Source organism: Cutaneotrichosporon oleaginosum, assembly GCF_008065305.1.
Source record: "Cutaneotrichosporon oleaginosum strain ATCC 20508 chromosome Unknown ATCC20508_contig01, whole genome shotgun sequence".
In the NCBI taxonomy this organism is placed as follows: domain Eukaryota; kingdom Fungi; phylum Basidiomycota; class Tremellomycetes; order Trichosporonales; family Trichosporonaceae; genus Cutaneotrichosporon; species Cutaneotrichosporon oleaginosum.
In genome coordinates, this window is record NW_027072170.1 from 3,265,991 (window position 1) to 3,281,948 (window position 15,958).

Consider the following 15,958-nt stretch of genomic DNA (forward strand, 5'->3'; position numbering starts at 1 on the left):
GAGCCAATCATCCATGATAATCTCGCCATCAAACCTCGTCAACCATGCAGAGGGCGACTTGGCTGATGCATGGGGGCATATATTGATTACGGAGACGGGCGTATCAGCCCCGGCCATCGCTCGGTGATGGCGGTGGCGGTGGTCGCGGAAGATTTGTCGTGGCGGGTCTCCGATCTCCAACCTCCGGGGCGGAGACTGGAGCAGAGAGAGAGATATGCTGAGATGTGTCGTCCATGCTGTGCCCCCGTGCCTACGACGTGAGGAGGTCGTGCAGTACACGCAGAATCGCCGTGTTGCCACCAAGCTGTCAGAGCTGCTCTTTGCCTGCATGCCTGATCCGAGGCTGCTGATCTCGGAGGTCACCCGCTCTCCGCCCGCGGTAATCATCCCCGAGTGTGCTGATCCAAGCAACCGGAGGATACTGCCCCACTCTTCAATCTCTGGACCACGTGTCAGCTCTCCCCGCCTGCAGTCATGCGGTCACGATGGACCCGTGGTTGTTGTGATGGCGCTTTTTGTATGCATGTCGCATCCATCTGGGACCACAGAGCCGGGGCCTTCTCGATTCAGGCTCATCCAGAAAGATCCAACTGCAATCCACCTTGAGGATCTGGGGTTGGTAGGGACACATGTACTGTCTGTCCTCTTTGCTCATACGACCGCGTCGGCTTCGACGAGAGATGCGGAGTAACACTGTAGTAGGCGAGCGGTAGACTGCCTCTATTCCTGGGTAACGAGGATACCTTGGCAGGGTGAGGCCCATACGCATTGGACTCTTGCGATATGGTAAGCTCGAGACAGCAGGAGAACAGGAGAACGGGTAGTGCCATAGATAGATCATGTCGGCCGAAAGCCAAGGATCTGAAGATCGAAGAGACGACGGTCCTGCTCGTGCTCGGGTGACGCACAGCTTGGATAATAGGCTCGGAGCCAAAATGAATGTGGACAGTAATCAGCTTTCTAATCGGGAGCATTGTGGAAGATAGTAAGGATTAAGGCTGTTAAAGCGGTTAAGGCGGAGGAACGTGAGGAGAGTCTGATCAACTTTGGCATTTGAGCGTCGCACGCGAACAATCACAGCAACCAGCAATCAGCAGAGGGGCAGTGCTCCTCGTCGCCTTTTTTGTGCACAGCTCCACCATCATCTCCACTCCGTTGGCCATCACTTGCATCGCTCTCTTTCTCCTTCTTTTTCTCATCCTCATCCTCACTCTCATCTCGTTGGTACGACTGGACCCGCATTCACCTTACGGGAGGGCCAACCGATTCCGCTTCGACGCCACCCAAACATCCCGCGTCAATTGCTCAATTCCCCCTTTCACACAATCACGCACGCTCTTCCCCTCCTGTTCCATCAACACTCCGCCCATCATAACCACGACGCGTCAACAATTCCTCTCCTCCTCCTCTCACACATCCTCCTCCGACACCCATGTCGCTCGCCTCACCACTCCTGGGCACACCATCATCGCCCAGGTCTCCGCGGGCGTCACGGAGGCGCAACGGCTCCGTCTCCGAGTCACTGTCTTTCCTTAAGTCGCCCATTCAAGCATTGCTCAATCTCCCGCCCAACGACCCCACAGAGACAAAGCACGAAGAAGCGCTCGGTGTAGTCAAAGATGAGGACCGCCAGCGCGTCGAGTTGCGCATTGGGGGCATGACGGTAAGTCATCCGTCGGCAAAGGAAGATTGCTGACAACGACAGTGTGGGGCATGCGTCGCCGCTATTGAAGGCCAGATTAGCGGAATGGACGGAATTCTCAGCGTCCAGGTGTCACTGCTAGCAGAGCGTGCCGTCGTAGAGTACGACCCAGACTACGTCGACGCCAAAGGTGAGGGGTGGACAGACGCACGCATCGCCGAGGAGATTGAAGACGTCGGCTTCGACGCCGAGGTGGTGGAGAAGAGCGCAATCATCCCAGTCGAGCTCCGCGTGTACGGCATCGAGGGACATCCAGACATCGCGCCGGACGTGATCAAGGAACTGAGCACGCAGCCAGGAGTGTCCGACATTGTGCTCGTTGCGCCATTCCAGCACTTGTCCTTCCTCCACACGCCGACTCTCGCCAACCTCCGCGTCATCCTCGACCATCTCACCTCCATCTTCCCCCAGCTCTATGCCCTCCCCACATCGAGCGAGAGCGACTCGCAGCTCGCGTCCCTCCGCAAGCTTCGCGAAACGGCACGCTGGCGTCGCACATTCTTCATCGCCCTCTGCTTCGCCATCCCCAACTTCATGATCGGCATGATGCACATGTACCTCCCTTTCCTGGGGTGGACGAAAATGAAGCTCATCAAGGGCATCTACCTGGGGGATGTGGTGTGTCTTCTCCTCACCATTCCCGTGCAATGCTTCCTTGCGCGCGCGTTCTACCGCGCCGCGTACAAGAGCTTGAAGCACGGCTCCGCGACCATGGACGTCCTCGTCGTTTTCGGCACAACTGCCGCATTCACTTACTCGGTCCTGTCCATGTTCTTCGCCATGTTCGCATCGGACCCAAACTACAGGCCGAAGACCTTCTTCGACACCTCGACCATGCTCATCACGTTTGTCTCACTCGGCCGATACATCGAGAACCTTGCCAAGGGCAAGACCTCGGCCGCGCTTACTCACCTGATGCAACTCTCCCCCTCGTCCGCCACGATCTTCGTCGACCCCGAGAACTACCTCGGCGACGCTCCCACGCGCAAGATCCCCACCGAGTTGGTTCAGGTCGGCGACATGGTGCTCGTGACTCCAGGCGAGAAGATGGCTGCGGACGGCGTCGTCGTCGCTGGTTCGACCACCGTTGACGAGTCTATGGTCACCGGCGAGTCGCTCGCCCTTTCTAAGGAGGTTGGGTCACAGGTCATCGGTGGCACCGTCAATGGTCTCGGCACTGTCACCTTCCATGTGACGCGCGCAGGCTCAGACACGACGCTCTCGCACATCGTCAAGCTCGTTGAGGATGCGCAGACTTCCAAGGCCCCCATACAGCAGTTTGCTGACCGCGTCGCCGGCATCTTCGTCCCGATCGTCATCACGCTAAGCCTGATCACGTTCTTCGTATGGCTTGCTATCTCGCTCTTCAAGAGCCACCTTCCCAAGGCATTTGACGCACCCGGCGAGTCAAAATTCGGCGTCTGCCTCAAGCTTTGCATCTCAGTCATCGTCGTCGCTTGCCCATGTGCGCTGGGCCTGTCTACTCCGACTGCGGTCATGGTTGGTACTGGTGTCGGAGCGCAGAACGGAATCCTCATTAAGGGCGGAAGAGCCCTCGAAGCGTGCAAGGATGTGCGCCGCGTCGTTCTGGACAAGACTGGCACTGTCACCGGTGGCAAGATGGTTGTCGCGGAGGCATGTTGGGCTCCCGCACAAGGCCCGGTCACCGAAGCTGGACTCACTTCCGCGCAAGCTTTGAGCTTAACCACCGCGGCTCCACCTCTGCAACGCCACGCCGTCATGTCGCTTATCGCGCTGGCTGAGTCTCGCTCTGAGCACCCTTTGGCTGTCGCTGTTGCCGCATGGGCGCGCGAGCAGCTTTCGGATGCTGGCCTTCCTCCGCCCAGCGGCAATGTCACCGACTTTGAGGGTGTTCCGGGCGAGGGCATTGAAGCAACCATCAAGTTGCATGGGCAGGATGAGCGGGTGCGACTTGGCAAGGCCTTGTACGTGCTCCGCGAAAAGGCTGGGGAAGGTACGGCTCCTGTACCCCCGCTTCTGAAGTCGTTTGAGGAGGAACAGACGTCCGACGCCAACATCGTTGTATACGTCTCGGTGCTGCGCGGCGGAGAGGCCATCCCCCTTCTCGCAGTTGCGCTCTCGGACACTCCCAAGCCAACATCCACGCAGGCGATCAGCGCATTGCGGGCCATGGGCGTCAAGGTGACGATGCTCACAGGCGACTCGGAGGCTACGGCGCGTGCGATCGCTCGCGCAGTTGGCATCGATGACGACGAGGTCTATGCAGGTGTCAGCCCCAAAGGCAAGGCGACCATCGTCCGCGAGCTTGACGCAGCGGACGGGGGCGGCGTTGCCATGGTCGGCGACGGCATCAACGACAGTCCGGCACTCGCAGCCGCAAGCTTAGGCATCGCACTGGGTTCGGGCACTAGTGTGGCCATGGAGGCGGCAGACGTCGTGCTCATGAAGAACGACCTTCTTGACGTGGTAGCGGCGCTCGACCTCGGCCACACCATCTTCCGCAAGATCCAGACCAACTTGATCTGGGCGTGCTGCTACAACGTCTTCATGATCCCGCTCGCAATGGGCATCCTCCTGCCGTGGGGCATCCATCTGCACCCAATGATGGCCGCCGCCGCTATGGCATTCAGCTCGGTCTCTGTCGTTTGCTCTTCTCTTACTCTAAAGTGGTGGCGCCGGCCGCTCGTCTCCATCCCGCCTGGGGGGACTTACGAGCCGGGAGGCGTTCAGCGCGGGTTCGCGGAGCTGATTGCCGCTCGTGATGCCGCGTCTGCCGCTACGCAGGCCTGGGGATACCGCGCTGTTCAGAGTGCACGCGGCGTCCCAGGCCTTGACCGATTGATCGACCGCACGCCCCTCAGTCGCCTCGCCCCGCCTTCGGCCATCATCAGCCGCGACGACTACGAGGCAATTCCTCTAACGGCCGCCGACGACCGCGATGCCCGCTACCATTAGGCAGTTTGACCGTATCATAGTTTGTATTAGGGATGTAATGATTGTATTAGCAGCTTGCTGTGAGATTGACCGTCCTCCACCTCCAAATGCCTCCGCTGTACTTGCCACTTGGTTGTCACTTCGTCATTTCGACTTCAAGCACTCCGATTTCGCATCTCCGTTCTCGTCGCTTCATTAATCCATTACCCATTACCACCCAAATCTCGTGCAAAGGATTACAAAGTAGGCTCGCATCACCATCGCTTGCACAAACTAGCGTCCTCCAAATCATCACAATGGCCCCCGGCTGGCCCATCCCGGACATCCCTGGCGTGCTGCTGGAAGACTACGACACGCGCGACTTCCTGAACCAGCACATCGCAGGGCTCTGCGGACAAACGAGCAACAAGTGCGTCCGGATGCGTCGCCTCACCTTGACTGTAAGCTGACCCCAGGTTCCCCGGCTCGCAGCCCGTGTCGTTCTCGAACGATTCGCTCGATCTATTGGAAAAGCTCGAGTGAGTGCAGTTGTCTCGGTACTGACGCGACTGACATTAGCTTTTGGGTGTGCGAGAAGAGTGATGGCGTGCGCGTGCTGCTTTTTGTGGTGTACAATGGCATGACGCAGAACCAGGAGGTGTGGTTGGTGAGTCTCGTCAGCGTCTCTACGGCGGCACCTTCACTCATCGTCCTCCATTCCCTCTTTCCCCGACTAACCCCAGATCGACCGCAAGCAGCGATACTTTAACATCGAAAATCTCCACTTTACCCACTGGGAACGACTAGATGACCCATTGACAGACACGATCCTGGATGGCGAGCTCGTCATCGACATCGACCCCAGAACAAAAAAGGAGACGCTGCGGTTCTACGCGTTCGACTGCCTCGTCCTGGGCGGCGAGAACATCATGAAGAAGCCGCTCGTGAAGCGTTACGCGCGATTGCGTGAGTGGGTGATCGCGCCGATGAAGCGCGCCTTCGCGCGCTTCCCCGAGTGGAAGGCGAAGGCGCCGTTCGAGATCATCGCCAAGCCGCAGGAGCTGGGCTATTGCGTGCGCCAGGTGCTCGACACGCACATCCCAAAGCTGCAGCACGGGCACGACGGCCTCATCTTTACATGCGCAGAGAGCGAGTACGTCCCTGGAACAGACCACAAGATTCTCAAGTGGAAGCCGCCGAGCGAGAACTCGATCGATTTCCGCATTGAGCTCCGTTTCCCGCCAGGGCCGGGCGGCGACCCCGACCTCTACGCCAAGCCGGTGTTCCTGCTTAACCAGTGGATGGGCGGGAGCCAATACGAGTTTTTCGACGAAATGGACGTGGAGGACGAGGAGTGGGAGACGTGAGTTCCGCCGGGAGCCGGTTCTAATGCCAGAATGAAGAATAGCGGGGAGCAGTACCACGGCCGCATTATCGAGTGCGTGTGGAGCGATGAGCGGCAGGGGTGGCGCATGATGCGTTTCCGCGACGACAAGCCGCACGGGAATCACAGCTCGACAGTTCAGAAGGTGCTTGAGTCGATCGCGGACGGCGTTGAGATGGACGCCGTACTCGCACGTCAGGACTCGATCCGCGCTGCGTGGAAGGAGCGTGCGGCGCGGCAGCAACGTGGGGGGCCGCCGCCGCCCCAAGCCGGCCAGCGCGCCCCACCACCACCACCACCGCCGCCGCCGCCGGCACGGGCGGGTGGTATCAGGCGGTAGACGTTGTATTTCATGCATATATTTGTGCTCTGGCACAGGACTAAAAAGCCCCTCGGTATTGCAGAACATGGGTTCCTCATTGCGAGCTGCGGAGAAGAATGTAATGAGATGTTTGTTGTCGTCATTGGGGGATGTGCGTCGGGTCGAACGCTCGACGTCGGTGTGTGCTCGGGCCGCTGTGCCGTTGTGCGATGCGGCCGAAGCTTGCCAAGTAATAATCGAGCGCAGGGGACGACCATAATGCCATCCCAGGATTATCATGTACATCTACGTCTAGATTCACCTTCGCGCCAATGCCTACGCCCACGCCACGCTTACGTGCTCACAGACCCCATGCTCTCCACCCGTCCCTTGCCCTTACTCTCCTCCGCCACGAGCTCATTGATAGCGCGGAACGCGCCGGGGTCAACACGCACAATAATCTCCCACTCGGCGCCCAAGTCCTCCTCCTCGACCTCATCGACGAGCGCAACAACTTTCTCCTTGACGCGCTTCCCGTCTTTGGCGGGCATGGTGATGCGCACGCGCATCCGTACCCGCTGCACAGGCAGGATCGAGTCGGCGCCGAGCTGCCGGATGAGATCGAGCGCCTGCGCCTTGGCCGTCTTGTCCCCGCGCACGCTGTATCCCATCTCGGCCATCGCTTTTTCGACCAGCCCGACCGTGTGTTTCCGCCCGGTGGTGGGGTCCACCGTCATCTCCGTTACGAGCGTTGCGATCTCGCGGCTCAGCGAGGCGAGCTGCGCGCCGCGCTCGAGGTTGTTGACTTGCAGCTCGCCCTTGCGGAGGATCTGGAGTGAGTTTAGGGCAGAGGGAGGAAGGGGAGCTCACCTCCTCAATCACGGCGCCCATGTCCTCGTTCTTGAAGGCTTTCACCCAGTCGTCCTTCTTCGCGACCTGGCCCTTGGGCACGTTTGTGAAGATCTGCTCAATCTGCAGGACCTCGGACAGGTCCTTTTCTACGCCGGAGCGGAACTCGTTCACTTTGTTCTTGTAACATGCGATCTGTGGTGTGAGCGGGAGTGCAAGGTGTAGGGGTGCCCGGGTGGCGCTGGCTCGGACCAGTCCGAGTGGCGAGCCGTCTAGTGAGGCTAGACGTCCGACCGTCTTTCAGATGTCCACAGTTCCATCTCTCAGCCTTCCACATCTTCCCTTGTCATCTACCTCCCCCTCCCCCCGCCACCGCCCAGACCCACCTCGAAGCGCTTCCCGCCCTTCTTGATCCGCACAATCGACACATTCGTCAGCCTGCCATTAGCTCCATTCCTCAACCACGATCATATCGACGTACTTGATATGTGTTCCCGGTTGTTGCCGCTGCATGTTTGTTGTGAAGTGCGTAAGAGATTTTGGACGGCATCAGCAACAGACAGGTGCGTCATGAGCGCGAGCCTGGGCGTACCCTTATCCGGCCCTCCCACTACGGGATGGTGGAGGTCGATCGGGGACCGAGCTCCCAAGTTTTCAGGCCCAGCGACGACGCGACGACGGCCGACGAGCGGAATGCAGTCTGCAGGCACAAGCAGTGACGAGAGCGGGCAGCAGCTACGACGCCGGGGGCTTGTAAGTCATGTGCGCCCACGCCGGGTCTGGGCACAAGGGCGCCGGAAAATGAAGTCATCTCCGAACATTCGGTGGATCGGTGGGAAGAGCGAGTCAACAAATCCTCGACGCCCTCCACCCCCTCCCACAACAAATACTTGACCTTCTCCCACTCCTCTTCGCCACCATTCTTCGCAAAATCATGACTGCCGCGCCCCCCCCCGTCGAGATCGCTAAGCGACTGGCAGCCTTCGCCGCTGTGGACCGCCACATCGGCCTGGAGCACAAGGTGGGTAAACTGGTGGCCGGGCCCGGGCAGGCGGGCAGAGAGCTCTGTCCGCCGTCGGCTTGGGGGGGCCGAGGGGGATACTGCGACGACTCCGCGCCTCCGTCTCCTCGCTGACCCCAGCTCATCGGCATCGGGTCCGGCTCGACCGTCCCCTACGTCGTCGACCGCATCGTGCAGCAGGGCCCCAAGGCCAACGCCGGCCGCCTCTTCTTCCCCACCGGCTTCCAGAGCAAGGAGCTCATCCTCCGCGCTGGCCTCGCCCTCGGTGACGTCGACATGTTCACGCGCCTTGACGTGTGCATTGACGGTGCGGACGAGTAAGTGTGGGAGGCGGGGTGAGGGGGTGCGGCACCCGTGGGCGCTGAAGGGGCACTTCCGCACCGCCGCATCCACTGTCCTCAACTTTCCCTCCCTCCCAGCCGCTGACACCAGGGTTGACGCCGACCTCAACGCTATCAAGGGCGGCGGCGCGTGCCAGCTCCGCGAGAAGGTCCTCGCTGACATGGCCGACACCTGGGTCATGGTCGCCGACTACCGCAAGAACTCGACTGTCCTCGGCACCAACGTGAGTTTCCCCTGGACACCATTCTCACCCTCCTCCCTTGTTTTACCTCCCCACCGCTAACCACAGTGGAAGCAGGGCGTCCCCATCGAGGTCGTCCCCTTCGCCTACGTCCAGGTCCTCGCCGCGCTCCAGAAGATGGGCGGCACCCCCATCCTTCGCATGGGCAAGGCCAAGGCCGGCCCCGTCGTCTCGGACAACGGCATGTTCATCATCGACTGCGTCTTCCCCGAGCCGCAGATGAAGCAGCCTGCCGCCCTGCTCCGCGACATCAAGCTGCTCACCGGCGTCGTTGAGGTCGGCCTCTTCTGCGGCATGGCCAAGGCCGCCTACTTCGGCAATGACGACGGCTCCGTCACCGTCCGCGCGACCGGCGGTGTCACTGAGCAGATCGCCAGCGTCCCCGACGTGCCTCCGACCTCGGCATAGTCTGTATCATTGGGTCATGCAAGTTGTGGTGCATACTGCGGGAACGCCGAGGGATTTGGAGTGAACACGCAGGGCGGAAGTAGATTTGCCACCCAGTGAAGCGAGACTGTGCCTGGCAACGAGAGCGTTCCTCGCGAGGAATGACGCGCGTGATGCAGCTCACCTTCCCCACACTCGCACTCGTTCACTCCCGCATCCCCGCCATCGCTCGTTCCATCTCCCTCACCATCATCTGACACTCCCTCACTTCTCTCTCTCTCTCTCTCTCTCTCTCTCTCTTCCTCACTCTCCATCTCGCGATGGCCCCGCCGCCAGACCCAGCTCAGTGTCCTAACGTACCTCCTTACCCAGCTCCCCGCTCACACCAGAACCATGACCCGTACACCCTCACACTGAGCATCCTCCTCTGCACCGGCCTCGTCATCAGCTACCTTCCTCAAGTGAGCTTGATGCCCGCGCCCTCGCCCTCGCCCCCGCCCGCCGTCCCCCCGCTGACGACAGCACTTTCGCATCATTTCGGCGGGCACGAGCGAGGGCCTGTCGCCAGTGAGTCGCGTCGGAGGAGGCCGACGTCCCTCGCCATCGCCATGCCATGCCTTGAGAGGAGACGGCTCACCCGCTAACATCAGTGGTTCCTCCTCCTCGGCGCGACCTCGTCCGCGTCGGGCATGCTCAACCTCCTCATCTTGCAGTGGCCGCTGTTCCAGTGCTGCCGCGTCGTCTCAGGCGGCCAGTGCGCAGAGAGCCTTCTCCGCTTCGTCCAGGTCGGTCTGCAGTGGCTTCTCTTTTCCATCATGTGAGTACTAGGCTCTGAGTCGAAAGATCGCCGATCGGGATGATGATGCGCCCACTTGTCTCTCCGATCTCCACTCCAGGCCGGCGAGTAACCCGGACCTATCGCTTGCAAGCCCACGTACCTGACCCCAGCCTCATCCTCTATATCGCATACTTCCCCCGCACGCCACACATGCGCCCGCTCGTGCTGCAAGGCGCCCCGATCCCAGAGTACGGCGCGACGCGAGGGAATGCCGTGGACGCCGAGACGCCGTCTCCTGCGACCGCCGAGGAGTTCCGCAAGCTGCGGGAACAGAACGACAGGGAGTGGCGCACCGCCAAGGGAGTGGCGTGGGTGGTAGGGCTGCACCTGTAAGTCTCTCCCGGAGCGCAGCTGACTTCAGCACCGCGCTCACGACCCTCACGTTTGTCCTCCTCAACAAGCTGCCTACAACGTGGCCGCCTCAGGAGCCTCTGCGTCTTCTCGCGACTTTCTGCGGGCTGAGCGGCACGGCTCTCGCCGTTTGCCAGTACGCGCCGCAGATCGTCAAGACTGCCAATGCTGGGCTTGTCGGCGCGCTCAGCATCGGCACAATGATGATCCAGGTGCCGGGAAGCATCGTGTTCTGCATCAGCATCATGCTCGGCGAGAACACGGACTGGACGAGCTGGATGCCCTACGCCGTCACGGGCATGATGCAGGCGTGTCTTCTGGTGAGCATTACATCCGTTGGCGCTGACACCAGGCTATCTGCTTGCTCTGGAAGAAGCGGCAGAGGTGGCTCGGCGTCGACGACTTCGGCAACCCCCTCCCCTCGTCTGTACCGGAGCATGGCGCCGACGAGCGCGCGCCGCTCCTCAACGGCGCGAACTAGGATCTCCCAAGGGAAGGTGGGAAGGCCGATGGTTCGAGGGCCAGAACAATTCATTCGTTGTGCACTTCGATCTGGTAGACACATGCATGTGTGAATAGAGCCGAGCACCCTGGGTGCTGCGAGGCCCGCGACACAAATATACAATCTCGTGGATCGTGGACGGACAACAATATTGTCGGGTGTGATAATACGTGTATATGACTAACTGGTGCCCTGGCGCGCCTTCCACTCGCGCCCCGCCTGGATGAGCTGCTGCACGCACGGCGTAGCGTAGTGGAGCTCTGTGGGGGTGCGCATCGTCCAGCTGATCTGCGTGCGGAGGATGACGGCCTGGAATCAGCGTTGCCGGTGTAAACCTCACCTGCTGCGCGGCATAATTGCGGTGGTCGGCCTCGAACATCTCCCGACTCTCCTCGAGGCCGTCCACGAAGGCCTCCACGTCCTGCGCCGTCGCCGCAAGGCCCTCGACAGCGTAGATGACATTGAGCTCACGGCGTGTGCGTGGTCCCGTGTCGCGCCGTGCGGCCTGCAGCATCGCGAGCTGCTGGCGCTGCTGGTCGCACAGCGCCTCGACCGTGTTCTTGGTGCCACGCAGCATCGACAGGGCCTGCACCCAGTTCTTGCGCGTGGCCGCCATAACGCCGCGCGTGATCATGTCGCTCGAGATGAGCTCCATGCGGCGGCGGACGATCGCCGCGTCCGCCATCGCCGTCGTCTGCGTCGCGACCGGGAGCACAGCCACCGTCAGAAGCACGGGGTTAGTGAGACGCGCGACGGAGCGCCCCACCGCCGGGTCGTGGAACGAGCAGTCTACCTCGAGCACCGGCACTTCCTCCACCATCCCGTCTTCGGGGTGCATCATGTCCATGCCGAAACCGACGGGGCCGCGCATGCTCGGGCGCGACCGCACACTCGCCCCGCCACTGACCATGCTCTCCTTGCGCGCGAGGGCGAGCGAGTGGTGCGAGCGCACGTCGTCGTCGACTGGCGACGTGGGGTGTTCGCTCAGCCGCCGCTCCGTTTCGGGCGACGGCGGGTCGTCGGACTCGTTCGCTTCGAATTCGATCAGGATCTCGCGCCGCTCCGAGTGGCGCAGCACGCCCATTTCGACATCCACCGTCTTGCCGGACGAATGCACGATCGCAGACGTCGCCCCAGTCACCTTCTGAACGCGGAACTGCTCGTCCTGGCAACTCAACCGCAGCTTCATGTTCGTCACGGCGACCGACATAAGGCCGCCAACGCAGCCGACCACGGCGTCGCGCAGATCGTGCCACTCGCGCACAAAGGTGTACGTCCCGCTTGTCTGGTTCGTCATCGCCCACAATGGCGATGGCTCGTGCGCCTTGCCAAACCCAAAGGTGTGGATCTGGATTCTGCAAGTCAGCGACGCTTCATCTCCTCCTCACCTCGCTGCCTCGAGACGCGCGTTGACCATGCTCATGTGGGCCCGACTTGTTGGCTCGGGCAAATCGCTGACGAGCAACACGCCCGTAAGCGGATTCTTGGCCTTGCGGCTGAGGACTACATCCAAGGCCAGGTTGACAGCAGTCGCAACATCAGCGCGCTCCTCGCCTCGTGGAGGCACAGCAAACTCGTCATTCTCAATCTCGCCGAGGCAGAGCATGTCGATAAAGGTCTCCAAGCGCAGACGCGAGTCGTGGTGCGTTGGGTTCAGCAGCGGCGTTCGTCGCATGACGCTGTTCGCGCCCAGCTCAGTGCAGACGAGCGCGATGCGGTCGCGCGGGCCCATGCACGCAAGTGCGCACTGCAACGCGTTCCGCAGTGTGAGTTGCTTGCGCCCGACGCGCGCGCCTTGCGCCAGGGGGACCGTGGAGACTGCAATGACCAGGTCGATGGGGGTGTGGACTGGCGCGAGGGGGATTTGGAACGCTAGGTTGCCGGGGCACTGCGCCCCACAGGTCGCCAAGCACGAGTCGGTGAAGTCGGTGAACGATGGCGCCATGGTGGGGGTGAGAGGGAGAGCGCGGCCAGGACGGTTGCCCATGTGCACCACACCGGTGAGCTTGGAGGCTTTAGACTGGGTGTGGGCCATCGCTTCCTGGTGCAGGCGCACAAGCGTCTTGTGCCACATTTCGAGTGATCCGCTGTCCCGGAAGTAGATGTGGAAAAGGTGGTGCCCGTCGTCTTCCGTCTCGACGTCGAGGGTGAGGACGTGCTCGCTGTTCGAGGAGGTGTCTTGAACTGCCAGGATGTGGTGCAAGTGCACCCGTCCGCGGACCTTGAGGTATGTCTTCGGCCCCTTCTTTCGTTCCACCTGGTGACGATGGTTGCCAAACAGGTGCCGCAGTGTTGAAGAGCGGCGCTCTTCGCTAATGCACACCAGGCCGTAGTCAAACAAGTAGAGCTGCAGCTCGCCGCTGACGTCGCGCTTGCGGACCTTGAGGATGTCGTACAACTTGAGGTGGCCAAGTGAGCCGATGCCTGACGTAGCGTAGTCCTCCACACGGTCTCGCAGCTCGAGCTCAATGTTGGCAAAGTGGCTGGGACCACCGCCGTTGGCCATGACCAGCATCGACTCGCGGAAGGATGTAGCCGACTGCGGAGAAGGGGGCAGTGGCGGTGACAGTTCGCCACCGTTTGAGGCTTCGCGACGAGATCGCGGGGCGTATAGAGTCCGGTTAAGTCCGCTCGGCACATCGATCGTGAGCATCGCCGTGAGCATCAGCTTGCCCTTGGCGTTCCGTCGCACCGACGGGTACTCGGACTTGATCGTGATGCTTGGCACAATGACTTGCGTGTCGTTGGCGGCCCGCTCTTCTTTAGCCTCGAGCGCATCATCGCCGCCTCTCGTGTCCTGCGCCGTGACTCCCATGGACGGACCTTCGTCGCCGCCCATCAGCGCAGCGAGTTCTGCGATGGTCAGCTCCTGCGCCCTGGATGTGACTCACTGTTCTTGCCGGACCCGTGCTCTTGGCCTCGGCTGGATACGACCATAGGTTGGCGACACATTCCGCAGACGCCTAGAGTGGGGCGTGACCCCTCGGGTGGGACTCGGCCGTAGCACTCGACAAAGCAGTCCTTCAAGTCAGCCTTCGACGCCGCGAGCCACTCACATTGTGCAGCGCATGTCCGCATTCCGGGATGATGTGGGGCTTCTCCCCCGGCAAACGGTAGGAAAAGCTCAAGCTCTCGGTACAGAGCGGGCAGATGGCGTCGTCTTGCTCATCTTCCGTGCTCACAAGGGCAACTTGATGGGCGGGCGCAGGGGTGGTATGCGCCTTGAAGTCGTCGTAGAGAGATGGGAGGGAGCGGGTGAGAGTCACGGTTTGGCCCGGGGGCGCAAGCTGTTCCGGGACGGAGAGGAGGGGTGACGGAGCACGGTTCACGGCGAAAGGATGGACAGAGCCCTTGCTCTTGTTCGACGATGTTGTTGCGTTGGACACCGTACTGGACCGGTGCTGCCGAGGAGATGGGTTGCCGTAGGCGGACGGCGGGCCACCGTACATCTTGCTTGCGGACGGCGCAGAATGGGAGAGCTGTAATCCGCCGCCCGATGTTCTATGAAAGCTGTCGCGGTCTCCCTGCCACTCGGCCGTGCGCTGGCCAAACTCGTGGACGCCTGTGGCGCCGTCGTACTCGAGGTCGTCCAAAGGCTCGTCCTCGAAGACAGTGGCGACGGATGGGCGCTTCTCAAAGCCAGCAGGCAGACCCCATGGCTGACCTGGGCGTATCCCAGATGGGGACATCGCCGTCGAGGTGTCGCTTGAGATGGACGACGTCGTCATCTGGGAGGCGCGATTGCCGCGGTGGCGGGCGGGCTGGAACTGGGCAAGATCGTGGTGTTGTGAAGACTGTGAGTTGCGGAATCCAGGACCAGGGTGGGGGTCGTAACTGTGGAAGTCGGTTTCGATTGTCGTCGGTTTAGGTGCGGTGCGGACAAGTGGTGGCCCGCGAGCGTGCAACAGATGATGCGGCTTTGGCTGTGGGCTGGGCGGAGCAGGCGCTTGAGGGTGGTCTAGTGAGTTAGCAACAAAGTAAAGTTACGCAAAGTTTGTGAGAAGCAGAACATTACACCAATGTCGCGAACAAAGGCGCCCGACGCCGCGAGCTAGGAGGAGGCAGGCGGGGCGCCAGTCGCTTAAAACTTCTTGTTCACCACGGACTCACGTGTCAAAGTGTCAGAGTTGTCGCCTGGGCTGCCGAGGTATCCGCCATCGTACATAGGTGGGGCACGCCTTTGCTTGTTGCTTTTGATAGAACGCGCGTCTGACTGGAGCGGAGAGTGGGACCCCTTGGGCGATGGGTCAGGGGAGTGACCTGAGGAATGTTGGCCCCGATGCTTGTGAACGCGGAGACCCCCGTGCATGTTTGCGTCGCTCTCCAAATCGGAGCGGCGGTCGTTGGCGTCGCGCAGGTCGCGCGGATCGCGCGGGATGGACAAAGAAGCGTTGGCGTGGGCCCCTGCTGCAGCACCCGAGCCGCCAAAGGACACGGCGCCAAGTGGGTGGATGGGGATGCGCGGGAGGCCTTCGAAGGGGGGGTAGTGGTCCCGCTCTTCGAAAGGCGTGGATAAGACGGACCCCTGTGGCGTTGGATTGCGACTGGAAGGCGAGAGGTTGGGCGATGGAGTAAAAACACGACCGTCTGTTGGAATCGGTCTGGCGCCACGCGCGGTGGACGGTGGAGTCGCGTCGCCTTCGAGATGATGCCGCGTGGTAAGGGCCAAGGGAGGTGCGAGCGGAGTGTGTACAGTGGAGGTAGGCGCAAGAGTCGGAGACAAGTCTGCAAGAGGGTCGGCGGTACGCGATGGCTGTAGCGGAGTGACAAGAGGGGCAGCGAGAGTGCGGGGAGAGATGGCGTTGGAGGTCGGCACAGTGTCGTGGAAGCTGTGGAGAGTGGCAGGAGGACTGGTGGTGTGCTGGATGGCAAAGTCGCTCAGACCGTACTCGTCTGACGGGGGAAAAGGATGCCTGCTCCCCCGGGTGCTCGAGCTCAAGCTCGGGCTCGTAGTGTCACTAGACTCTCGCTCTCGCACGGACCGACTGGCCGTGGTGTCAGTTCCAACGCTGGAAATGACACTAATACGTTTGTCTCTTCCGTTCAACGATCCCATCGACAGTCCAGGACTGGGAACGCGCGGCAGTGGCGAATTAGTGATCAGAGGCGGCGACTGATCGAACATGCGAGTGTCGAACCCGTCTA

General features: G+C 61.3%; 7 protein-coding genes across 7 annotated transcripts; 4 read left to right on the forward strand and 3 right to left on the reverse strand.

Moving 5' to 3' along the window:
* Positions 1 to 572: 572 nt before the first annotated feature.
* Positions 573 to 830, reverse strand: COLE_01321 (uncharacterized protein; the record flags this gene model as incomplete). The annotated part of the gene is made up of 1 exon (XM_018421679.2): positions 573 to 830. One exon carries the CDS (start codon positions 828 to 830, stop codon positions 573 to 575), a length of 258 nt encoding a protein of 85 aa, XP_018282996.1.
* Positions 831 to 1,432: 602 nt separating this feature from the next.
* On the forward strand, positions 1,433 to 4,639 carry COLE_01322 (uncharacterized protein; the record flags this gene model as incomplete). Its single annotated transcript, XM_018421068.2, has 2 exons — positions 1,433 to 1,663; positions 1,706 to 4,639. The coding sequence occupies 2 exons, from the start codon at positions 1,433 to 1,435 to the stop codon at positions 4,637 to 4,639; spliced, it is 3,165 nt and encodes a 1,054-aa protein (XP_018282995.1).
* A 275-nt stretch (positions 4,640 to 4,914) lies between these two features.
* COLE_01323 (uncharacterized protein) lies at positions 4,915 to 6,321 on the forward strand (the record flags this gene model as incomplete). Its single annotated transcript, XM_018421678.2, has 5 exons — positions 4,915 to 5,027; positions 5,074 to 5,136; positions 5,177 to 5,264; positions 5,341 to 5,960; positions 5,994 to 6,321. 5 exons carry the CDS (start codon positions 4,915 to 4,917, stop codon positions 6,319 to 6,321), a joined length of 1,212 nt encoding a protein of 403 aa, XP_018282994.1.
* A 314-nt stretch (positions 6,322 to 6,635) lies between these two features.
* Positions 6,636 to 7,644, reverse strand: COLE_01324 (uncharacterized protein; the record flags this gene model as incomplete). The annotated part of the gene is made up of 4 exons (XM_018421677.2): positions 6,636 to 7,112; positions 7,153 to 7,326; positions 7,518 to 7,569; positions 7,613 to 7,644. The coding sequence occupies 4 exons, from the start codon at positions 7,642 to 7,644 to the stop codon at positions 6,636 to 6,638; spliced, it is 735 nt and encodes a 244-aa protein (XP_018282993.1).
* A 421-nt stretch (positions 7,645 to 8,065) lies between these two features.
* Positions 8,066 to 9,143, forward strand: COLE_01325 (uncharacterized protein; the record flags this gene model as incomplete). Its single annotated transcript, XM_018421067.2, has 4 exons — positions 8,066 to 8,152; positions 8,273 to 8,469; positions 8,585 to 8,717; positions 8,784 to 9,143. 4 exons carry the CDS (start codon positions 8,066 to 8,068, stop codon positions 9,141 to 9,143), a joined length of 777 nt encoding a protein of 258 aa, XP_018282992.1.
* Positions 9,144 to 9,442: 299 nt separating this feature from the next.
* COLE_01326 (uncharacterized protein) lies at positions 9,443 to 10,792 on the forward strand (the record flags this gene model as incomplete). Its single annotated transcript, XM_018426132.1, has 7 exons — positions 9,443 to 9,478; positions 9,512 to 9,583; positions 9,645 to 9,689; positions 9,773 to 9,939; positions 10,071 to 10,289; positions 10,322 to 10,631; positions 10,664 to 10,792. 7 exons carry the CDS (start codon positions 9,443 to 9,445, stop codon positions 10,790 to 10,792), a joined length of 978 nt encoding a protein of 325 aa, XP_018282991.1.
* Positions 10,793 to 10,993: 201 nt separating this feature from the next.
* COLE_01327 (uncharacterized protein) lies at positions 10,994 to 14,262 on the reverse strand (the record flags this gene model as incomplete). The annotated part of the gene is made up of 6 exons (XM_018420121.1): positions 10,994 to 11,122; positions 11,154 to 11,724; positions 11,785 to 12,168; positions 12,202 to 13,666; positions 13,705 to 13,834; positions 13,870 to 14,262. 6 exons carry the CDS (start codon positions 14,260 to 14,262, stop codon positions 10,994 to 10,996), a joined length of 3,072 nt encoding a protein of 1,023 aa, XP_018282990.1.
* Positions 14,263 to 15,958: the final 1,696 nt, after the last annotated feature.